This window comes from Mytilus galloprovincialis, chromosome 4 (genome assembly GCF_965363235.1).
Source record: "Mytilus galloprovincialis chromosome 4, xbMytGall1.hap1.1, whole genome shotgun sequence".
NCBI lineage: Eukaryota > Metazoa > Mollusca > Bivalvia > Mytilida > Mytilidae > Mytilus > Mytilus galloprovincialis.
The window spans coordinates 102,609,961-102,636,160 of record NC_134841.1 but is presented as its reverse complement, the minus strand read 5'-3'; the positions used below and the strand labels follow the sequence as shown (position 1 = coordinate 102,636,160).

Below are 26,200 nucleotides of genomic sequence, written 5' to 3'. Positions count from 1 at the left end.
CTTTGATTCGGGTCGTTTCTATTCCGCAGGTGTTCAAATGCACCTCTTATATTAAACAAATCGGTTAAATGTTTTTTTTGTACAAAGAAATAATGTATATAATTTGACAGTTAATCAAATGAAAGTTTATAACTCATAATGGATTTAAGGAAATGCCAATGGTTTTTAAGTATTTCGATATCTGTAATTCAGAATTCACCATTCTGGAGATTTTATCATTCATAGCCCTACAGATGGATACAAGTTCAAGGCATATGATATGTGTCGTTATCGCATGGCTTATGGCGGTAAGTACAAATCTTATTTTGCAACTATAATGTTTTATTAATTTATAACACAGAACTCATAAAAATAAAAAGATGGGATAAGATTGCCAATGAGACAAGTCTCCAACAGAAACCAAATGAGGTATAGGGTTAGCAACAGTATAAGTCATCGTACATCCTTCAACAATGAGCAAAACCAATGCCACATTACAAGCTGTAAAATGCACCGAAACTCTTGTATCTCTATATATAGGAAGACAAGGTCCATGCAGCAAGATGACCATACTGATTGAACAGCGAAAGCCATTATTTGGCTGGCAAGACAACTTACCACTGTGAAGGAGTACTCTATTGTATCTAATTTTATGCTCTTTATGGCCCCTGTAATTTGATTAATAAAAAGATTCTATTACATTTTATTCTATTCTTGTACTGAATTAAAATTCTAAAATCGATATTTTCTTTATATTGCCATTTTGTCGGTTCCGCTGTTGGTAGACGATCAGCAACTTCTGTTAAGTAAGTTTATTGGTACTGCAGGGCGTATTTATGAGGGGCGTGGCGGGCGGGCGCCCCCCCCCCTAAAATTTGCAAAGCATTGGTTTAAATTACCTCAGCTTATTTAAGTATTAGAAGAGACCATTCCATCATTTTTAGCATTCAAAGTATACAAAACAGTCACTTATTCACAGAATCAACGTGATTACCCTTCAGCTTCTGTTTAGGGCTGTAGCTTTATAACTGTAGCTTTATAAACTCGTAAATGCAATATGAATCCCTTAGTGCGTAACTTATGGTTTTAGGAGATTGTTGTAGAATTTTCAATTTGTAAGGAGACCTTGCCCTCATAACTCGGAGGTTCTTTGTGGAACAGGGACATATTGTTTTACCTCTGTCAGTCCATCCGCCAGTCAGTCACTTGATATTTGGTCCGGAGGAACCAATAGGACGTATACAAATCTATTAAGTCATTATTGTATTCCCCCTGAAGATATTAGATTGACTAATATGAATGCAACACCAGTTTTCCCATCGACCATTGACATAACATCACTATGATTTTTTTATATAAAGGGTCCTGATTGTTGAGTTCTGCCTCTATCCTTATTGTCTTCATGAGTCCCGTTTTCTGGGAAATATATGGGGTAGTCTCAATGAAGAGAACCTTACAGATTTCTTGTTAATTATAGTGATTGTATTTATTGTTGGCAGGGATGGATTTATGCGGTTTCAGCTTGAAACTTTAATTTCTCCAATATTTTACCACACAATAGTTCGAGATATCTAAATTGCGCCCTATTTAGAATATTTCAATAATTTAACCTCAAAAATGTGTTCGCATCGCTCCGCACGCCGAATGTAAAACTTTTCGCCACCCCTAACATGAAATCCTGGATCCGCCCCGGGTACTGGGCTCAAGATGAATCTAAACTTCAGTCAGTGAATTTTAAATTTCATATTGTGTTATTGCTACGTTAACTATATATAAGACAATATATCAGACGGGGTTTGACTTTTCTTTATATAAAATTGAGAATGGAAATGGGGAATGTGCCAAAGAGACAACAACCCGACCAGAGAGCAGACAACAGCAGAAGGTCACCAACAGGTCTTCAATGCAACGAGAAATTCTCGCACCCAGCAATTTTCTCGCTATCAACCCGATTATAATGTTTTGTATACCAAACCCTAGGCCCCAAGATTTCCGTGTGAAAGACGTAAGAAGCACTTAAGTACGAATATGTGGCATGCACAGGCACTTGTCTCTGCATAAATGTTACCAGTTATACCAATTTCAAAAGACAAGTGACCGTGATGTGCGCACTAAAGTCGATATCGTTATTTTTTTCAAAGAAAACGCGTTGCGTTCGATGCGCTTTTCTGGATGTATCTTTATTCTACTACTGGGTTTGTAAACACCATTTTAAAAAAAGTATGATAAAAATTACATAAATAATTAACGAAAGTAATCAAATTTAGCTTGCCTTGGGTTGTTTTAATGATGAACTTATCCATGTCCAAATGCATTTATGGAAAAGAATATGGTCAATGTCGAATATTTAAATATATAGCTTCTTGGACTTATTCGGCGATAATTTTCGTAATTGCGTGTGATTATTTGTATGAATGAGAAAAGTTGACCATGTTACGTTTCTTATGTAACAGAAACGCAAAACAATACTATAGTAAATATCTATTACACAATACAAATAAAAATACTGCTTGACGGCTATTACAACTCGTCTTGTAGAAGATTTTTTTTCAAAAAGAGTCAATAACAGAAAAAACAAAGCTAGCTTCGCTCGATTCTTGAACACTTTGCTGTGAGTTCAGAATAAAAACTAGTTGCCGATAGCCGTGTTAGCAAAATAGCAAAGACATCGCCTTCGTAAAATTTGCATCTGCTTTGATGTCTTAACGGTTTATTGTAAAATTGTTCAGTATTACTGTGAGAGTAAATTAAAATATATTTTTAGATCGAAGAAACTTTATTCTCCATATTCCACTATATAAAAATGTAGCAAGGCGCTGCCTCGAGTGCGCTGCACGAAAAACAGTTTGTTAGTCGAGAAATTAGTAATGAAATTTGTAAGGCTTATATATATAATACTGTATTACATCATGCTTTAAAGCCTCCAATATGCCTCTCAACAACTTAACATGATAACCTAATATCACATTAAGATGAAAGCTACAAGGTTTCAATCTTTATAAATATTAATTTCAAAGAATAAATCAAGATATTAAGATATGGTTAACCGCATGGGAGATATAAAAGTTGAATCATCGCATCACGTTTTGTTATTTCTTCTTTTTTTTCGGGACTGAAGAGTAGTTATAGAATTAACGTGTCGATATAATTATCTCTATTTCCTGTGAATGATAAAGTTTGTTCCTTTGGGTATACAAAGTTTATTAAACAAACAAATAAACAAAAAACGAAAGAGAGAGATTCTTTTATGTTATAGATAAAAGAAGATGTGGTATGAGTGTCAATGAGACAACTCTCGAATATATAAGATTGTTTGGAGTGTTTATAACAATTTTTGACTAAAAGCATCATTTCTGGTTCCAAAATGCAACATCTCTTATAAAGTAATCATATATTTACACTACGTTCAAATATTTATTTTACATCCTACATGTCCTATTCGAGAACTGTTTGGTTCTAAACATATATATAGTTGTTATTTGGAGTCAAAATAGTGATCAGAGTAGTTGTTCTTATAATTATTTAGAAGAGAACTACTAGTAGCCTTTGTATTGTTACCAACCCTCGTTAAAATAATAAAATCGCTAAATTTAAAAGAATTAAGTGTTAAAAAAAAGACAACACCACGTGCAGTGGTCTGACATAGGAACTGATCAATCAGCACAATTTATGAAATGGTTTAATATTCAGATTTATTAGATATTTGTTTTAATATGCTGTGGAATCATCTGAATCATTTTCAAGTTTTTTTTCTCTCTCTAGAATCGAAGATAAAAAATTTTTGATAAGAGAATAAGATATTGGCAGGTTACCTGGAAACCCATTTATTATACCTTCACATCACTTATAAGTGTTTGTTGTTTTATCTCTTCGAAAGTTTAACGTACGCTTTTATGGTTTGGTTGACTAACTGTTAAGGAATATCCTTGGCATAGATGACAACAACGATGTTCCACTTGTCATAACCACATTCTTATCCTTTTATGACACCAACGAAGGCAATTTGTTTCCGGATTTTTACTAGCCATTAATTAGCAACATAACGGGTTCCAATATTGTAGCAGGAATTTCTCAACCTTTTGGACAACATTAGTCCCGATCTTGACAGGATTCATCCTTTACATCTTCTGAAGACTACATAACAAATATCTAAAGTATTTTTTGTTTATTTTAAACTTTTGATTTTGGATTGCCCTTCTGGTGTCTTCTCTTTCCTTTTAGAATGACATCAATTGTCCACTAACTTTGATTAGGCTTGTAATTCATTATTCATGGATTTCTTTTTTGGTGATCAAGAAAGCTGAAAATGGTTGATTACCGAATATGAGGTAAAGTTCCTTAAATTACCCTTCCCAACCCAACCCACCACACATTCGTAGAACTTGTAGTTCAATGGTTGTCATTTGTTGCTGTAAATCATATGTGTCGTTTTTGTTCTTGTTTTTTTGTTATGTGCATACATCAGGCCGTTAGTTATGAATGAAAAAACAACTTGGTGATAGTTCCGTGCGTCTGATTCACTTAATTTTGTTTCACTCCCACCTGGAACACTAAAATATAAACATTTGAAAGCCAGGGATTATATAGAAAAACAAAGAAACAGGGAATTTTAATAAGTTGTCGGAAGCACTGACTTAAACTGAGCTGATGATACTATCGGGAACTAACATTCCACCACCAGCTGTTACCGTTATCAACACAAATGCTTATAAATGAAAATAACAGTTCATTATACATTTTGTACGTCCATAAGCGTTTCTGGATTAACCTTTATCAGGAACATCTAGAAATTAAGGATGCTTCTAATATTAAAGTTAGAAACTAAATTCCCAAAAGAGACTTCATAAGTATAGTCAAATTATAAGGTCAACTTAGCCAAAGGAAGTCTGAAGCTTAGTTTATGCATTTCAAATATGTGCAAGATCATACAACATCTTCTTTTTTTATATTTGTGTATTCTTAAACTCATCCAGAAGTAAAAAGCAATCACTAAGAAGCAACGATTGTCACTATAAAATGGAAATAAGAGCTTAATTACCAATGTTGAGACATTTAGTTTGTATACGGCATGTTTAACAGTATCATTCTATGCGTTTTCGAAAGCCGAACTTTCATTACAAAAAGAACTCTTATTTCTGAAAATTCGTGCCACTAACAGTTTGTTTTTTTTTTATGGAAGAAAACTTTTGTTCTGCAGTAAACAATTTTATTATTTGCCACAATATCACCTATTTGGTTCTTGTTCTGAGTCCCTAATTTCTCATGCATATTAGTGTATTGTTACGGCCAGAAATCGCCTTTAAATTGTAGCCAACAAAAGACACAAATCAATAATAAAATTTAACAATATTTAATATACAAAAGTTTACAAAAGGTATTACACAAATATTACTGTTAACTTAACTGTCAAAATATGAGTCCAATCAGTTATCTTTATCTGTATCCGGAAATCTTTCGGAATCCAATTTGAATATTACGTTCACTACTAATGTCACAATCCAGTATGATGTTGTTTGTAGAATAAAAGTGTCAATCCAAATGCTGTGAATACTAATGTCTATCAATGTCTATGTCCAAGTTTAATTATGAGAGTTTAACTTTAGTGTCTGTATATATAGTGTTGTCATGGAAAATTCTAGAACACTCTATAATGGAACATTGTGGAAAATCCTGGAAAGTTACAACGGAAGTTTCTGGAATAACGTAGAAGTTTAAATTACGCATCTTTTATAAGGATCATTCTAGAAAGTTCCAATCATTCTGTGATTGTTCCAGTGATTCCTAAACTGCACAGTTATAAGATTATTTGGTAAACAACTATCAGGCCATACAACACAAATTAGGCCAACATAAATAAACATAATAATTACAATATCATAACACCTCCCCCCTTAAAAGAAGTTTTAGTGTAACAAAAACTTATCATGAATAATATGAACAAAAATACATAATATATACAAAGTGATTTTTAAGCTCTAGATAAAGCATCAGCTATTACATTATCTTTACCCTTAATATGTTTTACAATTACATCATATTCCTGTAACAATAAACTCCACCTAGTCAACCTCTGATTCTTGTTTCTCATTTTATGCATGAAGGTGAGAGGATTATGATCAGTATAAACAAGAATAGGATATACAGTGGGATTCAAATATACATCAAAATGTTGAAGTGCTGACAACATTGCAAAACACTCTTTTTCAATAGTTGAATAATTTTTCTGATGTTTATCTAATTTCTTAGAAAAATATGATATAGGTTTTTCAACATTATCATCTGTCTCTTGATACAAAACAGCTCCTATTCCTACATCGCTTGCATCAACAGCAAGTTTAAATTGTTTTTCAAAGTCTGGAGTAATCAGAACTGGACTATTAATTAAAAGTGATTTGCTATTTTCAAAAGCTTTTTGACAATTTTCACTCCAGATAAATTTATAATCTTTTCGTAAAAGATGAGTCAATGGTTGAACCACAGTAGCAAAATTTGAACAAAATTTTCTGTAAAATCCAATCATGCCTAAATATCTCATAAGTTGTTTTCTATTTGTAGGAGGTGGAAATTTGGAAATGGCTCCCACTTTACCCATAATAGGTTTTACTTGACCTTGGCCAACTGTATGCCCTAAATAATCAACAGTGGCCTGACAAAATTCACTTTTACCAAGATTAACAGTCAAATTTGATTTTGACAATCTATCAAAAGTATCATACAAATGTTTTAAATGCTGTTCCCAGCTATCACTACATACAATAAGATCATCAATATAAGCATAACAACAGTCTAAATCTTTTATAACATTATTGATCATTCTTTGAAATGTAGCTGGAGCACTTTTCATGCCAAATGGCATTACAGTATATTGAAATAAGCCATCTGGTGTAACAAAAGCTGATATTTCACGAGCTCTCTGTGTCAATGGAACTTGCCAATAACCTTTCAATAAATCAAATTTGCTCACAAATTTTGCTTGACCAATATTGTCAATACAATCGTCTATCCTTGGAATCGGATAGGAATCAGATTTTGAGACTGAATTTACTTTTCTGAAATCAGTCACGAAACGAAAAGTTTTATCTGGTTTTGGCACAAGGAGACAAGGAGAGCTCCATTCACTGTTACTCGGCTCAATAATATCATTGTCAAGCATATATTTAATTTCTTTTCTCATAACTTCAAGTTTGAGTGGATTGAGCCTGTAAGGATGTTGCTTAATTGGAGAAGCATCTCCTACATCAACATCATGACAAACAGCAGTGGTTTTGTTTGGCACATCTGGAAAAAGATTTTTAAAAGAAAATACCAAAGTTTTTATTTCTTCTCTACGATCAAAAGACAGATGTGCAAGTTTTGAGTCTAAATTTGACAAAATTTCTGAATTTTTCAATCTAACTGTCTCTTCCAAAGTTTTAGAACTAAAAGGTGGTTCAATTACATCTGGTTTGTCATGATTGTTCTCAAATTTAACCATGCCTAAAGTGGCAACTGGTTTACTATCACATAGAACATTAGTACGCTCAAAATATGGTTTTAACATATTAATATGACACACTCTATTTTGTTTGCGCCGACCTGGAGTTTTTACAATATAATTCAAATCATTGATTTTACTCTCTATTGTATAAGGACCACAATATTTAGCCTGTAAAGGATGTCCAGGGACTGGCAAAAATACAAGTACCCTATCACCAGGCTCAAAAACTCTGTCCCTGGCATCTTTATCATACCATATTTTCATCTTGTTCTGTACATTTTTTAAGTTTTTCTGAGCAATTTGACAAGCAGTATACAATTTTTCTTTAAATCTAGATACATAGTCTAAAAGATTCAAGTCAGTATGTTCAGTAAGCCACTTTTCCTTAATCAATTTTAACGGTCCCCTTACAGTCTGGCCAAATACCAACTCAAAGGGACTAAATCCAAGGGATTCTTGAACAGCCTCTCGGACTGCAAAAAGTAGAAAGTGAACTCCATCATCCCAGTCTCTGTCAAATTGAAGACAAAAAGTTCTAATCATGTTCTTCAATGTTTGATGAAAACGTTCTAAGGCACCTTGAGATTCTGGATGATAAGCACTTGATCTGTACTGAGCAATCCCTAACTGGTATACGACTTGCTGAAATAAACCTGACATGAAATTTGATCCCTGGTCGGACTGTATAGACTTAGGAAGTCCTACTAATGTGAAAAATTTGATCAAAGCTTTGACGATAGTAGGTGTCTTGATATTTCTTAGCGGAATAGCCTCAGGAAAGCGAGTGGATGTACACATGATTGTCAATAAATACGCATTTCCAGTTTTGGTCTTTGGTAAAGGTCCAACGCAGTCAATTAGAACTCTGCTGAAAGGTTCGTCAAAGGCTGGAATAGGCAGAAGTGGTGCTGGTGGTATTTTCTGGTTAGGCTTACCAACAACCTGGCATATATGACAGGATTTGCAGTATTCTGCAACATCATTTCTAAGTCTTGGCCAGTAGAAATGCTGCAAGATCTTAAGGCAAGTCTTTCTTATACCTAAGTGTCCAGCCAAGGGGGTGTCATGGGCAAGACCAATAATTTCTTGCCTATAAACTTTAGGCACCACCACTTGTTGTACCACTCTCCATTCCTCTTCTGGGGTAGCATCAGGAGGCCTCCATTTCCTCATTAAAATGCCGTCCTGATGGTAATAGCATTCGGCCACTTTGTCTGCTTCCTCCTGTGGTTGAGCCCGCTGGTTGAGCTGAAGAACCTCAGGGTCTTTATTTTGTTCTTCCAAAAGGTTCTTTCTGTCTAATGAATGGCTGGTAACGTCTGGCCATGGCATAATAACATTCTTGTTAACACTAGGTGGTTTTGTAATGGCCTTTTCTGAGCTACCAGGACCTTCAATGTCAGCTATAAAAGTGTCAGAAAGGTCCATGTAATCAAACTTGTCTTCTTGCAAAATCTCATTTTGTTGTTTTCTAGCCATCGCCCTAGTAACAACACAAGCTGGATACAATTCAGCATCATCTTCAGGTGATTTAAAATCCACCACCGGTTCACTGGTAACAATTGGTTCAGCAACCACTTTGTTCCTAGCTAGATCATTTCCTAGCAATAATGTAACACCCTCAACGGGGAGATTAGGACGAACACCCACAATAACTGGTCCAGTTATCAAATCTGACTTCAGATAAATACGATGGAGAGGAACATCTATACAACCTAACTCTACACCTTGTAACAAAACGGAGGCACCAACAGAAGTCTTCTCGGACAAAGGCAACACACCTTCTAACAATAAAGACTGAGAAGCTCCCGTGTCCCGTAAAATCTTAATAGGCTGAAGAGTGGTATCATCAACAATAGAAATAAACCCATCAGACATAAAGGGTTTATATTCCTCCATGTAATCACAAAAACTGGACTTAAAAGCCTGACTCGCAGGACATTCCAACGTACTGGTAATATAAGGTGTCGTACACGCACTGGACTTCGGCTTATTATCTCGTTCATTCTTCTTCTGGAGTCTAAAACAATCAGCCATCAGGTGACCAATCTTCTTACAATAAGCACAAGTCAGTGACTTCTTCTCAAAAGTATCAAATTTTGGACTAGACATATTATAACTCGACTGACTCTTATTCTGTGGAACAGGCTTACTATCAGTATGCTCAGTGCTTTGATTTTTGTAATTTCCACTGGAAGTATTAACATTTTGACCCTTGAAACTTCTTTTATGTGAAAGAGTATAATTATCTGAAATTACAGCTGCATCATGTATTGTCCCAACAGTTTTGTCGTCTAAATGTGTTTTTAAGTCTAAATGAACACATTGTTTGAACTCTTCTAATAACATCAATTGTCTTAGGTTATCAAAATTGTTATCTGTTTTCTTTGAAGTAAGCCATTTATCAAATAGATCTTCTTTTTCCCGAGCAAATTCCACATAGGTTTGTGAATCAAACTTTTTATAAGATCTAAATTTCTGTCTATATGCTTCTGGTACTAGCTCATAGGCTTTCAAAACTTCCTGTTTCACAGTGTCATAATCGGAACTTTTTTCTGATGGAAGTGCGGAGTATATTTCAGCGGCTTTACCCTCGAAAACACTTTGTAGCATTGTAGTCCAATACGGCTTTGGCCAATTCAAATTACGAGCAATTTTCTCAAACTGTGGAAAATATTTATCAACTGTTTTTTCACAAAATCTGGGAACCAAACGTATATTTTTTGCTGCATCAAAATAATCTGATTTTGATAGGACTTTAGAGTTGCTTTCTTCTTTAATTATTTCAATTTTCAGTTTTTCCATCTCTAGCCTTTCCCTCATTTCAAGTTCTTTTATTTTCTCCCTCTCCTTCATTTCCAGTTCTTTTAATTTAAATTCATCTTCTTTTTCTTTCTTTTCCATTTCTAACCTTTCCTTCATTTCCAGTTCTGCTTGTTTTAATTTAAATTCATGTTCTAATTCAAGCTGTTTTAATTTAAAGGCATCTACATTTTCGACCTTAAGTTCAAGAGCCTCTTCACCTAAAATTTCTGCGTCAACTAATTTGTCTATAACCAAATTTTTTATAATTTGTTTTCTCATAGATACTTTAAAATTTAACTGCAGATGTTTAGCAAGCAACACTAATTCGTCTTTCTTTAAATTATCAAAACTCTCCAGGTCTGGCGTTTTCAAAAATTTACCAGCATCAAATGCCATTTTGTAGAATTTTGTTGGCTAGTTATAATACAAATACTAAACAAATTTTGAATAAAATATTTTCAGTATCTCCCGGACGAGCCCCCAATTTCTGTTACGGCCAGAAATCGCCTTTAAATTGTAGCCAACAAAAGACACAAATCAATAATAAAATTTAACAATATTTAATATACAAAAGTTTACAAAAGGTATTACACAAATATTACTGTTAACTTAACTGTCAAAATATGAGTCCAATCAGTTATCTTTATCTGTATCCGGAAATCTTTCGGAATCCAATTTGAATATTACGTTCACTACTAATGTCACAATCCAGTATGATGTTGTTTGTAGAATAAAAGTGTCAATCCAAATGCTGTGAATACTAATGTCTATCAATGTCTATGTCCAAGTTTAATTATGAGAGTTTAACTTTAGTGTCTGTATATATAGTGTTGTCATGGAAAATTCTAGAACACTCTATAATGGAACATTGTGGAAAATCCTGGAAAGTTACAACGGAAGTTTCTGGAATAACGTAGAAGTTTAAATTACGCATCTTTTATAAGGATCATTCTAGAAAGTTCCAATCATTCTGTGATTGTTCCAGTGATTCCTAAACTGCACAGTTATAAGATTATTTGGTAAACAACTATCAGGCCATACAACACAAATTAGGCCAACATAAATAAACATAATAATTACAATATCATAACAGTATGTGTATATCTGGATCTTGGTGTTTACATTGCTGCAGATTATATTGCATTTGATCTTGTGAGAGACATATATAATCTTGTATAATCTGCAGCTGTATTATACAGTTGAATATACTGACAGGGATTGTGCCACGACAATAGGCATACAAATCATATCTGAACAATTGTAGTAGCACCTATACCTAGGTTATCTTAACTACTAGGCGTTGTTTATACTGTTTTCTAAACGCACACACACGTTGATATTTTACTGGGTGGTAAAGAGTTCGATTTACAAGTTTTATTATCAAATATCATATAACGACAAAGACATAGTATTGCTACCGTTCTTGTATTTTATTTTAATGTGATAAAAGTGAAACGAGATATATTAGAGGGCAGGTTACAGTTTGTATGCAAGTTATTACAGATTTGGTTTTTATTGGTACGTCATTTTTTTTTTTTTTTTTTTTTTCGTATCCAGACGTTATAACATACTGGTCCTTGTTAGGGTTTGGGGAGTGTACTATTGTAAACTTGAACCGTATGTGAAAAAAAAAACATAACAAATATCAGGTGATAGTTTGGAACACCAGACGCGCGTTTCTTATTAACAATACTCATTTTAGGCCTCATTGGCCGAGTGGTTTCGGTCATTCACCTGCCTTATCATTATCCTGACAACACTGAAGTTGTGAGTTTAAAAACTATGATTGCCAGTTTCCTGCAGAAGGTCCGATATTCTCGACTTCCCCAAGAATAAAAAGTGATTCTCGTATCTAGTTTTTGATATAGATTAGACCGTTGGTTTTCCCGTTTGAATGGTTTTACACTAGTCATTTTGGGGCACTCTTTGGCTTGCTGTTCGGTGTGAGCCAAGGCTCCGTGTTGAAGACCATACTTTGACCTATAATGGGTTTTCTTTACAAATGGTGACTTGGATGGGGAGTTGTCTCATTGCCACATCTTCTTTTATCTATTGAAATCGCGATAAACACCAGAAGGAAATAAATAAATCTGTCAATTGCAAAACACGTCAGTGGCGTAAAAATAACAAAATACAAAACAACAAAAAAGTTCGGCGTGGAAGAACATTAAAACACCCGAAAGTTCTGGAAAATTGTGAAAAATATGGTCATGGCAATCCAATCTGAGGGAAGAAAACTCATCCAAGATAGTGAAACCCAGGCTCGGGTACAAAACGTCAATCTAAACAATGGTTGTAAAATCTTATTCAAGATACCAGGCTTTACTGGAATAGTGATACCATCGGGTACAAAACATCCATATAAACAATGGTTGTAGAATCTTATTCAAGATACCAGGCTTTACTGTGATATTGATACCCTCGTTGAACCAATTGTCCATTGAACTGTGGTTTTAAAAACTCATCCAAGAATAGCAGGTTTTACTGTGATATTGATACCCTCGTGGACAAATTGTCCATTGAACCAGTGGTTTTAAAAACTCATCCAAGAATAGCAGGTTTTACTGTGATATTGATACCCTCGTGGACGAATTGTTCATTGAACCAGTGGTTTTAAAAACTCATCCAAGAATAGCAGGTTTTACTGTGATATTGATACCCTCGTGGACGAATTGTTCATTGAACCAGTGGTTTTAAAAACTCATCCAAGAACTGAGTCCAAGAATAGCAGGTTTTACTGTGATATTTTGTTGATATTGACTATACCCTACATCTTGTTTAATATCTTTGTAGTAACTTGGCGTCATTCATAAACAATTTATTGATAAGCGGTGATTAAAGTAATCTAATGATAAAATAGCATGTCGAAAACGTATCAATTTAGTTTATCCTATTCCTAACCTCACGGGTATATACGATTTTCATCATACATTAGGTAAAAGCATATTAATTTGAACTTTTTCTCTTTGTGGACTAAACCAAATTAATTTGAAGGACGAAACCGAATTTACTTCAAGTTAATCGCTTTTTTAGACGAAACCATATTAATTTTAAGGTTTTCTCCAATCAAACGAAATGTTTTTGGAACATTTCGAATTTTTCATTCCAAGTGCATGAAAACGTAAAAAATATAAACTTCCATAAACTTATCTTATTATTTTTATTCTTTTATATTTCAATTCATTGCAGCATGCAACGGCAGATGGTTTGTTTTGTTCACAAATCAATTTATGAGGCGACCGCTTAGAAGATCACTAATGATTGATTGATTGTTGGTTGCTTTACGCCGCATTAGCACAAAAAGGCTATATCGCTGCGAAAGATCACTAATGCCATAAACAACCGTTTTGTTCAAATGATAGCATCGTAGTATTGTTATACAGGTCATTGCGTAAGAAAAACAAACTTAAGCAATATACATTCATTAAAAGGTAATAACGGCTTAGGGTAATCCACTTCGAATTAAGGTACAAACTTTTAACTCCTTAAGACAGCTCCTGGCTACAGCTCACATACCTTATTTTGACAAAAATGTAAGCAAGATTAAGTTGTTTGATGTCTTTAAATCATCAACTTTGACCCCTAGTACCCATTTTACTGGCGTCATAAAGTTAGACAATGTACACATACCGTATATGATAAATCAGTCACTTTGACGGGTCAAAATCGTAACGATGTATATATACTTCGTTTATATCTTTTTAAAATTTGATAAAGTTATTGATGTACATGCTAGTATCTTAATTTGTTTATGCAGACAAGTAGTCGAGTGCACAAGTACAAGTGACTTTTCAATAGTAGTACTTATGTATCTTAAAGATCATTATGATACTCAAATGACAGCTTATTATGTCAGGAATGCATGTGAATCTTTGCAAATACTTAATATCAAGTGTATACAGTTCAATTAAATTACGTTTCGTTAACACATTTTATTTATCATATGACTCGTGAAAACATGAAAGAAAGTGCATGGTTTGCATATTCTCATGTGTACAGAAGAGATTCCCAAAGTATTACTTTTAAAAAGACGACTTCTTGTACACCCTTTTCCCGCCATACTTTTAACAACCTTAGCATGAAAATTCTCACGCCCCTCATTGAGAAATTATGTTCTGCTCTATTTTGTGAATCAGTTTCTTTTATAATATAAATATATACATTATATTGTAATTAAAGCATATGAATTTCAGTTAAACACCTTTTTAATTAATTTTAAAAATCTACTTATTAATATATGAAGAATTTAATGTCTTTTTCTTGTTATTGTAAGTCGATATTGGACAATTTATTTGTGTCAACCTTCATATATATATATTTTAAAGGAGATCAATATATTCAATTAACCAAAGAAATGTTTGAAACCAATTATTTTGTTATAAGACGGAAAAGAGTAAATATTTAAGGCATGCTTTTTGGCTACATGTTCTCCTGTGTAAAACATGTTGTTTATGAAATCAAGACTTATGAGAACGCATTTTAACTCAAACACCCCATAGTTATTAACCAGTACCCTTATATAAATATGCTCTTTCACAAACGAATGATTCTTTGAAAACTTTGATTCTATTGCAATGATTATTATAGAAAAAAAACCTTATCTGAACCTTACCGGATACGTGTCTAGAACAGCGTATGTTTTTTTTCAATATTCCTGTTTAGAACAGGATATGTTGTTCAATGTTTTCTGGTTAGAACAGGGTATGATTTGGCAAGTGAAGTCGGCACAGTTATATCCGAAAGGATAGTCAGTACCCCCCCCCCCCCTTTTCGGGATAGTACCATATTCAAATCAATGACCGTTTAGAGATTGGATAAAGCATAAAACGCAAGACCGAATACAACACAGAAATATGGGAAATTCTAAATTGAAAAAATGTTCATACGCATTGTCAGCTTAATTCTTATAAAGATGTAAACAGTTAAACCAAAAAGCGTTATCAGATTTTACACAAATTATGCAAGGGTTGGATAATACCACCTTCCTTTTCTCGTTTTTTTTTGGTTTTTAATTACCAAAACAATATTAACGAGCGATATTTGTATCACTACATAGACAGCATTAATGTATACATGCAGGTTTTTAAGAAACTGCATACGTTACATTATTTGTTCCCACTTAAATTCATTGTATAGTTAACAGTGCCAGATTAGTGTTGAGTTTATATATGAAACGGAACCAAATGTCTATTTTAGAAAGATTAAAATGCAGTTTATTATCTAATTTATAAATTATGTGTCTCCGCATTAAAAGATTAACTCCTAAAAGCATTGTAAGATGCAGTTTTTGATTAAAAGATTAAAAGTATACTGATTCATTGCCAAAAACAATAGCAGAAAATATCAAAATAAATTTTATAATCAATGGAAACTTGTTTTTATATATTGTCTAGTGTCTCGACAAGTATTGAGGACGGCGTATACTGCAAAAATACATACGATTTCAGCTTATGTTAGCTTTCTTTGAAATGTATAGTGCAATAATTTCTAGTACAAATCAAGAAACAGTTGTTGATACGTGTATTCAAATATCGCTGTGTGGATATATATAAAGTTTAACTGCTGCTGCAATACGAGACGTCTAGAACTAATTGCTGGTTTGAATTTCTAATTATCATTAGTATATAATATATATATAACACAGTGTAGATACTATTCTGTACGCTATCCGGAAGTCGCGATTTTCGAAGCGATGATTTCCAACTGGCTAACAGGACGGTTTTGCCTACGGTAACTTTCTCATCATTTGTTTACTCCTATATCTACAAAGTGCTTTGAACATCTTCAAGGTATATATAGCATCATAAATATGAGTAACTGTAACAAAAACATACATTAGAATATAAAATATACGTGTGCATCACTTCAACTTGGTAGAAAAAAAGTGAAATCGATGGACAATTTTGTTCTCGTAGTACAAAGCAAATAATCTTTTATTGCAAATATTTGCATCAGTTTACAGTTAAATATATACTGTTTCAATATTCTTTTCGTATTTAAGTAGAATATTCGTATTTCCCATAAAAAAAATACGTTTTCCTTGAGGATCCCAAAATAAATTACTGTACGATCAGTCTAAAACTGACTGTATTCTAGAAGCGATTTAAGATTTTTTGACTGTATGACCAGTCGTGATTTTGAAGAAAAAAACAACAGCAATTTGAAGGTATATATGTGTATATGTGATATTATGAACTATCCAGGGAACTATAACGTGTAATTACTTTCATCAGACAATACAAATATATTTCTGATGAATTTTTTAGACGGCAAAATAATTGTATTTTTGTTCCATCAGTCTTATTTAAAATCAAATGCCTAAAAAGTAATACATGATTCGCTTGTGGACTTTGTAATAGTGTATCGTAACAGTTATCTGTTTAGCTATTACATTTTTAAAAATTATTTACACCGTCCGCCGTTGACCAATTGATGATAACATAAATCAAGCTTGTCTTTCAAAATAACAAAAAATGAATAAAGACAGCTTTGCGTAGGGGGATAATTCATGTGATATAATTTTGGTAAGTTTACAGAAATAGAAGGTCCATAATGCATTAATCGAGTAAAAATGGAGCAATTTCAGAAAACTTTCATGATTGGTTTAGGCAGCAACCATTTGATTGTCTGGGGGGGGGGGGGGCTATGTTTTTTTTTCTGTACAAACTTTTTTTTTTTCGTGACAAGTCGAAAACAATTTTTTTTCTTTCAATTTTAGCATTACATACATTTGACATATAGTGGCAGCTGAGGGTGTAACAAACAAATTTTTTTTTCAGAATTCAAAACAAATTATTTTTTTCTCAAAAAACTGGAAACAAACTTTTTTTCCAAAAAAAAACATAGCCCCCCACCCCCCCCCCCCAAATCAAATGGTTGTTGCCTTAGGAGGTGTTGGAAATACCTGATGGGTGCCCCATATAATGTAATGTTCAAGTCCGTATCTTATATAAAGTTACCCCATAAAAGATTTTTACTAAAATCCGAAATAGACGGTACACAATACAGTCATTATCATTTATGATAAGGAATCCGAATAAGATTAATTAATAGTTATATCAGTGACGGATTCAAAAAAAGGGGATCCGGCAGTTTGGAACCCTTTTTTAACTATCAATTCATTTGTATGGGAACATATATTTGGAATCCCCTTTTCTCCTGGATTGGACCCCTCTCCATTTAAAAATGGCCGAAACCCCCAATGTATATTAAGTGGTTTATGAGGAGATGCGCTTACAAAACCGGCGAAACATATTGTACCGGTCCAACGGACGAACGGAAAGACGGAGTTCTTTATCACTATAACCCCCCGCTTGACAAAGTGGTGTACAATTGAGTGTCAAAGAGACAGTTTTCTCGTTTGAATTGTTTTACATTGTCTTATCGGGGCTTTTTATAGCTCACTATGCGGTATGGGCTTTGCTCATTGTTGAAGGCCGTACGGTGACCTATAGTTGTTAATGTCTGTGTCATTTTGGTCTTTTGTGGATAGTTGTCTCATTGGCAATCATACCACATCTTCTTTTTTATATAGCTCTACATCTTAAACAAAGTGAAGGAACTGTGATCAATTAAAGGCTACAGTACGGCCTCGAATGTGTGTAAATACATGCATTTTTATATAACAACTAAATCTGTGTGTTTGTACAATTTTCAGTATAACGGAGGACATTTCTGAAACTTATATACTAGTATACATCAAACCTTCCTCTTATTTTAGCAACACTTAAACATCCTTATACTTAATGTAGTAAGTCGAGTACACCCTATCAAGCTAAAACATGTTTCATAAGTTTTCAGGATGTGAATGTATTGAAATATATTTGTGCTATTTAGAAAAATGCCACCTTCTAATGTATCGTAAATAACTTTGAAATCATCACTAGAATACAGTGACATAAAGACTGATCATACAGTTTTAAAATAAACAAGCGAGACTGATCGTACAGTGAGAAATTCAAACAAGTGTAATTTTCTTATTTCTGGCTTCAAAGATCTAGTTGAAACTTTTACCACCACTTGAAATATACTTCATTGAGTTAATTAGGTCTGGTTTTTACGTTAATTTGTACACTAAGAGGGTAAAAAGATTTTTTTTAGGTTCGCCGACTGATTTTTCTTAGTGATGCAATTGAAAATCTCTTGATTAAGGCAAAGACACGAATATTGAATGTGCGGAATTTAATTCTAAACCATTTGAGAATGTCGATGTCGGCTGAATTAATCATTAAGCAATGTACAGATGATCAACTTACCGTTTAATTCAGTATACCCATCAAATTTAAAATGTGATCCAAAACGTTCTCGCTTCGAAAATCGCGACTTCCGGATAGCGTACAGAATAGTATCTACACTGTGTATAAGAGAAAAAAATGCGAAAGTAAATTTACAGATCTAACATTGTTGGGTTGATGTTTAGACGAGTTGTTATACTAATAATAATATATACTGGAAGTCAATATAAAAAAGAAGTGGTATGATTGCCAATGAGAAAACTCTTCCGAGGAGATCATGTGCCATAGAAATAACAACTATAGGTCATAGTACGGACTTCCACAATGAGCAAAGATTGATTGATTGATGTTTGCTAAAATACGCAGCACCCAATGCTTTTTCGCGACGAGATCTCATATACATGTATGTTTATATTGGCCAGAATCGAAGTAAAAAAAGGTTCTTCGAAACTAGCTTTCCTGAAAACGAAATGACTTATATAAAAATAAAAGTAAAATCAAAGGTTGCCTTTCAAACCATTAATGTTGCAGTTTCTTTAAAAAAAAAAAATGGTTGAAAATAAATTCAAAATAAATGGTTGTTATGTAACAACATGCGCTTACACCACTGTACCAGGTTATGTAAAGGGTTCTATGCGCCAGCAAACATGTTTAATCCCACCACATTCTATGTGTGCCTGTCCCAAGTTATGAGCATGTATAATTCAGTGGTTGACGTTTGTTGAGACGTTACGCGCGATGTTCGTACATCATTGGAAAATCGGTGTAGTTGGCAAGATGCAAGTCCAAAATATATAGTTTTGTGACATCATATTCATTGCTATTGTACATATTTTAAAAAAATAATGTTTTTTAAAATAAAAACGAAAAAAATAATTGTTGAAACTATGTTTTATGCTGCATGTGACAAGCTTCATTTAAAAAAAACCTGGCTATTTTTAGGCTGTCCCGCGTAACATATTTCATTCATTGTAACACTATGATTTTCGTCTAAACTATTTAATATTTTGAAAAAAGGTTCCATCAGTCTTTTATATATTTTTTATGACATTTTAATGACGTCATAGAAAAAAAGGCGATCCGTACTACAAGGGCAAATCTGTCCCACGGGGAAAAAAAATTGGATTCCAGATTTGAGAATAAAAAAACATTTATCTAACATGGAAAAAGGTTACTGTTTGTATTTACTACATCAATGTTAATTTGCTTAATTTTATGAATTTAAAGACAAATATCCTGAAAAATGATATATTGTAATTTATGAGCGATTTTTCAAAGGCTTACAAGGTTGTCGCACTGCCATTTCTTGACGTAAAAACGAACTCACCTCAAATTTACGTCAATTGTTTGCTTATCAGTGCTCTTATAATGGTAGAATTTTATAATTTTTGAAAATGTTATTTTTCTTAATTTTTCAAATATCTAAAATACATCAATTTTCAATAAGTAGTTAAAAAGCACCGTCGATTTTTCGGAGTCTTACAAGAATTTCGCACTTGCTTAAAAACGACGTTTCAGTCGAAGTTTTGGTTTGAATGTTACGAAATATTCGCGACGTTGTGTTACGCTTACATGTACGAACATCGCGCGTAACGTCTGAGTATAACATAATTTATTTTCGTTCGTTGTTTTGTGCATACATATTGCTATTAGTTTTCACGTTTGATGTATTTTTACATTTTGTTGAGCTTGCTGTGCGGTATACGAGTTTTGCTCATTGTTGAAGGCCGTATATAGACTAAAAGTTGCTAATATTAACGTCATTCGGTCTCTGATAGATAATTTTTAATTGGCAATCATATTTCGTCTTCTTATTTAAACAAAAATAAAAATTAAGAGCTTGTGAAAGTGAATAAAATCTTTAACTTGTTTATAAAGTCCTTTTGGTTCAAATATGAATAGTACTATTTTTGAAAAAAAATGTTTATGCGACTCCAAAGCTCGTTGTAGTACCGTAGCATTGAATCGTCATTAATTAATCAATCAATCTGAATGCACATTACTTTGACTTTACATCAATCGTTTGTAAGAGAAAATGAGATGTCTAATCTCATCGTAGTTTTAAGGAAAAGGCAAATTTTTCAATTATTTATGACACCTACCCTCGCCTTTGAAATAAATGACTGAAAGGGCTAATGTGAACCAAAGAGTCAAATCGAAACTTTCAATTTATAAATACTGGGATCAAAGTTTGGATTGTTTACATACTGGCCATTAAGTAAACTATAAGGTGACCGTTAGTATGTAACGCCCAATTTATTAAGAAGTGGATACACGCGATCTTTTTGAAATGAGATAGTATTGAACAAGCAGTTCTTTGTACTACGTTAAGATAGCATACCATTGAACAATGCAATCAAAAACAAACATATCACAAAATGTTATAAAAAACGAAACCGCTTGTCCTTTCAAACTCAGTGTTATTTGTTTCACTAAATTCAGTACCACCCCTTTTTCATTCGATTTATAATTTGAACTGCTTTATCTGGTTTAAAACAGAAAATATATACCTTTCTGCAAAGTTTATGTTGCAAAGAAAGTCCTTTATTTTTAAAATTCAGGGCATCACACGTTTTCCTTAAATACACTTTTTTGCTTTTCAACATTAAATTTCTATTGTACCAGCTTAGATATATGTTACCTTATTACGTTACCTTTAACCTTTTAAAATCAATTGTCCTGTTACATTGAAGAGTTGACACTCATTATTTGGAAAGAATTTTCTCACCTTATAATTAGATAACTATTTTTCATGCATCAAGCATATTATTACATCTGTAGCGCAATGTTGTACCATTATCAGCTGTCAATTGTTCTCGTGTTGGCCAATGAAAATAGTCCATATTAACAAAAATTATTAGCTTATCGACGCACTTTAATAATCAAATTTAATGCTTCACTTGAATAAGTTGCAATTAGACTCGGAACTGAAGTTTTAAGTTTGTGGAAATTATATTGCAAATAACATTTCATTCAAATGTCAGTTTTGAAAGTATTTTGATTAATCTATGCACAGGGATATTGTGGAGCCAGGGACGCGATACTGATACAAACTTCGTTTTGATACGTACGATGTAGTTATCAAATTGAGTCAAATTGACTTTATCTGTGGAAATTAGTTTCAATTGACCCGAGTTTACCTTTAACAGGTAAATATCACATCTCTATCTTGTTTAGGATACGATTTATATAAAATGGTGTAACGTATTCAGTGTCTTGAGATTGACGTCTGCAGATACACTGTGTAAACTTTAAGACTGACCGAACAAGTGAACTGAAATACACTTTGTAAACTCTAAGAGCTGGGCAAGTGAACTGTCCAGACATGGAAGGCCGGAGTAAAGGTTAATACAATGCTCTACATCAAGAATGTATTCGTTTGTGTTTTTCTGGTAAGTTATAATTATATTTTTTTGTAATATTTTATCCTTTTATGCATTAATGGTTCAAAATTTGAAAATATGTTATAGATTGTTAAATGTTCATTCATCATGGTAATAATTACTTGTGCTTGTATAAATATTCCAATTTGCTTTTATATTATTTTACATATAATGCCACAAACCCCGTATTATGTATGCTTATGTGACAACCTATAAAGATTATAGCTATTATTAAGATTTATTTCCTTTGAAGGGTTTATGTCCTATAAATTTACATCTAAATAGTACAAAGATAATACTGCTATTTTTCACTGTAACCAAATAATTTGAAATAACAAGACAGACCTTTTTTGATTCACATTTCCTGATTCAAGCAAATTTTAAAAGGAATGCTTTTAGGAGTTATTTGAGAGGTCTAGAACTAATTAAGACTTCGGCCTGCTTCACTACAGAAGTTCATCATATATAGTGCTCGAAAGTTTTGAAGAAGCGACAGCCATCTGTTCAATTAGTATAAATACGCCAGCAGTTTTGTTGTCGACAGGTCTTCAGGGCCATTTTTTGCAAAGCATAGACACGGTATAATTTTCAAAGTTTTTTGTGTGTAATATAGAAATAATTTGTAATGATGACTAAAGTGATGAATATCCAGCCAAAAATGATTCTATAAAGTTATCGCCTCTTCCTTTAAGTCGTATGTTGCATGTCAAATATTGTTTGCAGTCCTGTTTACTGGGGTATGAAAACAATCTCTTGATTTTCGTTGGGATGGGAGGGTGGTGAGGGAAAATATAAGCATACAATGGAAAAAACTAATGGCCAAACAGCAAAAGATCCTCCTGCCCATCTCCCTAAACAAATATCAAATGGTTGTCCCCTATAACCAGTCTGCAGAAATTAATAATCATTTTGTAGTTCATGGTGTATGATATACAAGTTTATTTACAAATGATAGCTGATACTACTATTTGATTTGAGTTTTAATTTTCCTTTGTTGTCACTGTTCAAACAACAATTGTACTTAAACATTTACGTGTGCGTTTGTATTTATCTCAATATTGTCTTGTAATATTAGTTTTCCGGTACAGTGCACGAAATAAGAAACTGTTATACGTATTAGAATAGAGGTAACATCTGTATATGAATTGTGTACATTTAATGTTTTCACAAATAAAAAATAAACCAACTGCGTTATTTATGAAGTAGTACAGAAACCCATATTTTGTTGTCACTGTTCAAACAACAATTGTACTTAAACATTTACGTGTGCGTTTGTATTTATCTCAATATTGTCTTGTAATATTAGTTTTCCGGTACAGTGCACGAAATAAGAAACTGTTATACGTATTAGAATAGAGGTAACATCTGTATATGAATTGTGTACATTTAATGTTTTCACAAATAAAAAATAAACCAACTGCGTTATTTATGAAGTAGTACAGAAACCCATATTTTGTTGTCACTGTTCAAACAACAATTGTACTTAAACATTTACGTGTGCGTTTACAGTGCACGAAATAAGAAACTGTTATACGTATTAGAATAGAGGTAACATCTGTATATGAATTGTGTACATTTAATGTTTTCACAAATAAAAAATAAACCAACTGCGTTATTTATGAAGTAGTACAGAAACCCATCAACCGAAATGAACAGGATAACTCAAGATTGCTACGAATCCATTTTATTTAACGTTTAGCAGAGACTTATTCCGTAAAGCAATCACTTAAAAAATACCCGGATAAGAGACCTTCTAGAATCAGAAACACCCAAGATTAAGCATATGATCAACCAACAATTTAAAGAAAAATATCACAACCTGTCCCCGGTTTCTGACTGGTCGTATTTATTGTGTAATTCAGATTTTATAATGGAAAACACCCGAGATGTTTTCAACCGTCTTTAATTTCTAGTCTTCCAGTTCATATCTGATTTTCAAAGGCAAGAGATAGAAATTGGGAAACACAATCGTGAGAAACATTTTCATTAAAAAAATGTTTGCATCAAAACTCATTGACCGATTATAAACACAGGATGAATAAATAGCCTATTGACTGAATACATTGCTTTGTTTGTTTCATTGATATATAGCTTATTATTATCTTTAATATTATTTAACCAAGCTTTTCTTTCGTGATAAATGTCATAAAATAGATTACAGGTCATTGACACAGAAAATGACCTCAGTGAGGACACACTAAAATACCCGGTAAGATCCTATTGCAAAATTTGGTACTAGTAAATAACGATAAACGTGCATATAAAATAATTTAAATTCGAACAATGATCGAGGAAAACCGGCGGTAAAGTTGGCATAAAACGTATGGAATGATAATGTCTTCATAGTTACAACACTATGACCTTCAAATAGTAGTTATTCCGGACAATACTGTTACAAGTTCACATAGCTAGCAAGTTACATTTTACCTTTGAGTTGACATATGTAACTAAACTTAAGTGGGTACTTACTATCTTAGCCTGGGATTCTGGATCACTGGGGAGCCAGACTAGTACTATCATTTGTATACTGATGTGTCAAGTGTTTCTAATCCAATTTACTATTTGGCTTTTCTGTTGACGTTTTAGATAACTGAAAACGTTTTTGATAACTGAAAACATAAAGCTCTTTGCCTGCTCTCGTTCCTTTAATCGGCTTGAAATGAACAGTTTTATATGATGGACTATATTTTATTTCGTCCAGCAGTAAAACTGAAAGGAGGCATGGCTTGTCTGTTGATGTCTATCGTAAATCGATTTTCTAAATATCGTTAATCTCGTTTCTATCTATCGTTAATCTCGTTTCTATCTACCGTTAATCTCGTTTCTATCTATCGTTAATCTCGTTTCTATCTACCGTTAATCTCGTTTCTATCTATCGTTAATCTTGTTTCTATCTATCGTTAATCTCGTTTCTATCTATCGTTTATCTCGTTTCTATCTACCGTTAATCTCGTTTCTATCTACCGTTAATCTCATTTCTATCAATCGTTAATCTCGTTTCTATCTACCGTTAATCTCGTTTATATCTATCGTTAATCTCGTTTTTGTCTATCGCTAATCTTGTTATTTGATAATTTGTGTGTCTAGTATCGTTAATCTCGTTTTTATATATCGTTAATCTTATTGTTACCTATCGTTAATCTCGTTTTTATCTATCGTTAATCAAGCTCGTTTTTGTCTATCCCTCATTTCGTTATTTGTGTGTCTAGTATCGTTAATCTCGTTTTTCGCCTATCGTTAATCTCATTTTATATATCGTTAATCTTATTGTTAGCTATCGTTAATCTCGTTTTTATTTCTCGTTAATCAAGCTCGTTTTTATCTATCGTTAATCAAGCTTGTTTTTGTCTCTCCCTTATCTCGTTATTTGTGTGTCTAGTATCGTTAATCTCGTTTATGTCTATCGCTAATTTCGTTATTTGTGTGTCAACAATCGTTAATCTCGTTTTTCGCCTATCGTTAATCTCGTTTTTATATATCGTTAATCTTATTGTTATCTATCGTTATTCTTGTTTTTATCTATCGTTAATCTCGTTTTTATCTATCGTTAATCTCGTTTTTGTCTATCGTTAATCTCGTTATTTGTGTGTCTGGTATCGTTAATCTCGTTCTTATATATCGTTAATCTTAATGTTATCTATCGTAAACTCGTTTTTTTTTGTTTTTTTTTCGTTAATCTCGTATAATTTGTTCGTCTCATTTCTGTCCCTTTGGTATCTTTCGTCCCTCTTTTATAACCACTGGGTCGATGTCTCTGCTGGTGGACATTTTGTCCCCGAGGACATCATCCGCCCAGTAGCAAAACTACAATTGCATGAATTTTCGAAGATCTAACAGGAAACTGGCTCGGACGTCGCCCAGTATAAAAAGGTCCGAAACAGACGTCACCATGGACACGGTGTCGTCTGATACGGCAGGTGTCCCCTCATCACCAGACATGACAAATATCACAAACATGACTCATTCAGATCATCGTCCTAGTGACAACAGCAATATTACACATATACAGCCATGTTCAGTTCTCCTTAAAGACATTTTGGTTTTTGATGACACAGTACAACACTGTCGCATTTCGAAATGTGAGACCAAAGGCTGCAAAACTTGTGCAATTTTAATTACAGATGCTGAATTCACTAGAAATTTGACCAAGAAGTCATATTTTACCAGAAGTTACGATGATCTGAATTGTAAATCGATAAATGTCGTCTACGGATTAGAGTGCAACCTTTGCGGATTGGTATACGTCGGTGAAACGAAAGGAAGGCTAAACAAACGTATGTGCGGTCATAGATCAGACATTAACCTTAATGCTAATGACATTC

The 26,200-nt window shown here is 33.2% G+C and overlaps 1 protein-coding gene across 2 annotated transcripts in view; it reads left to right on the top strand.

Annotated features, from left to right (window-relative positions):
* The first annotated feature begins 126 nt into the window (after positions 1–126).
* The window catches only part of LOC143073669 (protein madd-4-like), a 48,882-nt gene continuing 22,808 nt past the window's right edge, over positions 127–26,200 (top strand). The window contains exon 1 of one of the 2 annotated variants that reach the window (XM_076249378.1): positions 127–287. In XM_076249378.1, the coding sequence (XP_076105493.1) occupies positions 153–287 (135 nt within the window). In that variant the 5' untranslated portion in view covers positions 127–152. Of the gene's footprint in view, positions 288–21,396; positions 21,888–26,200 lie in introns of those variants that run through there. The other variant, XM_076249379.1, reaches the window with a different exon arrangement.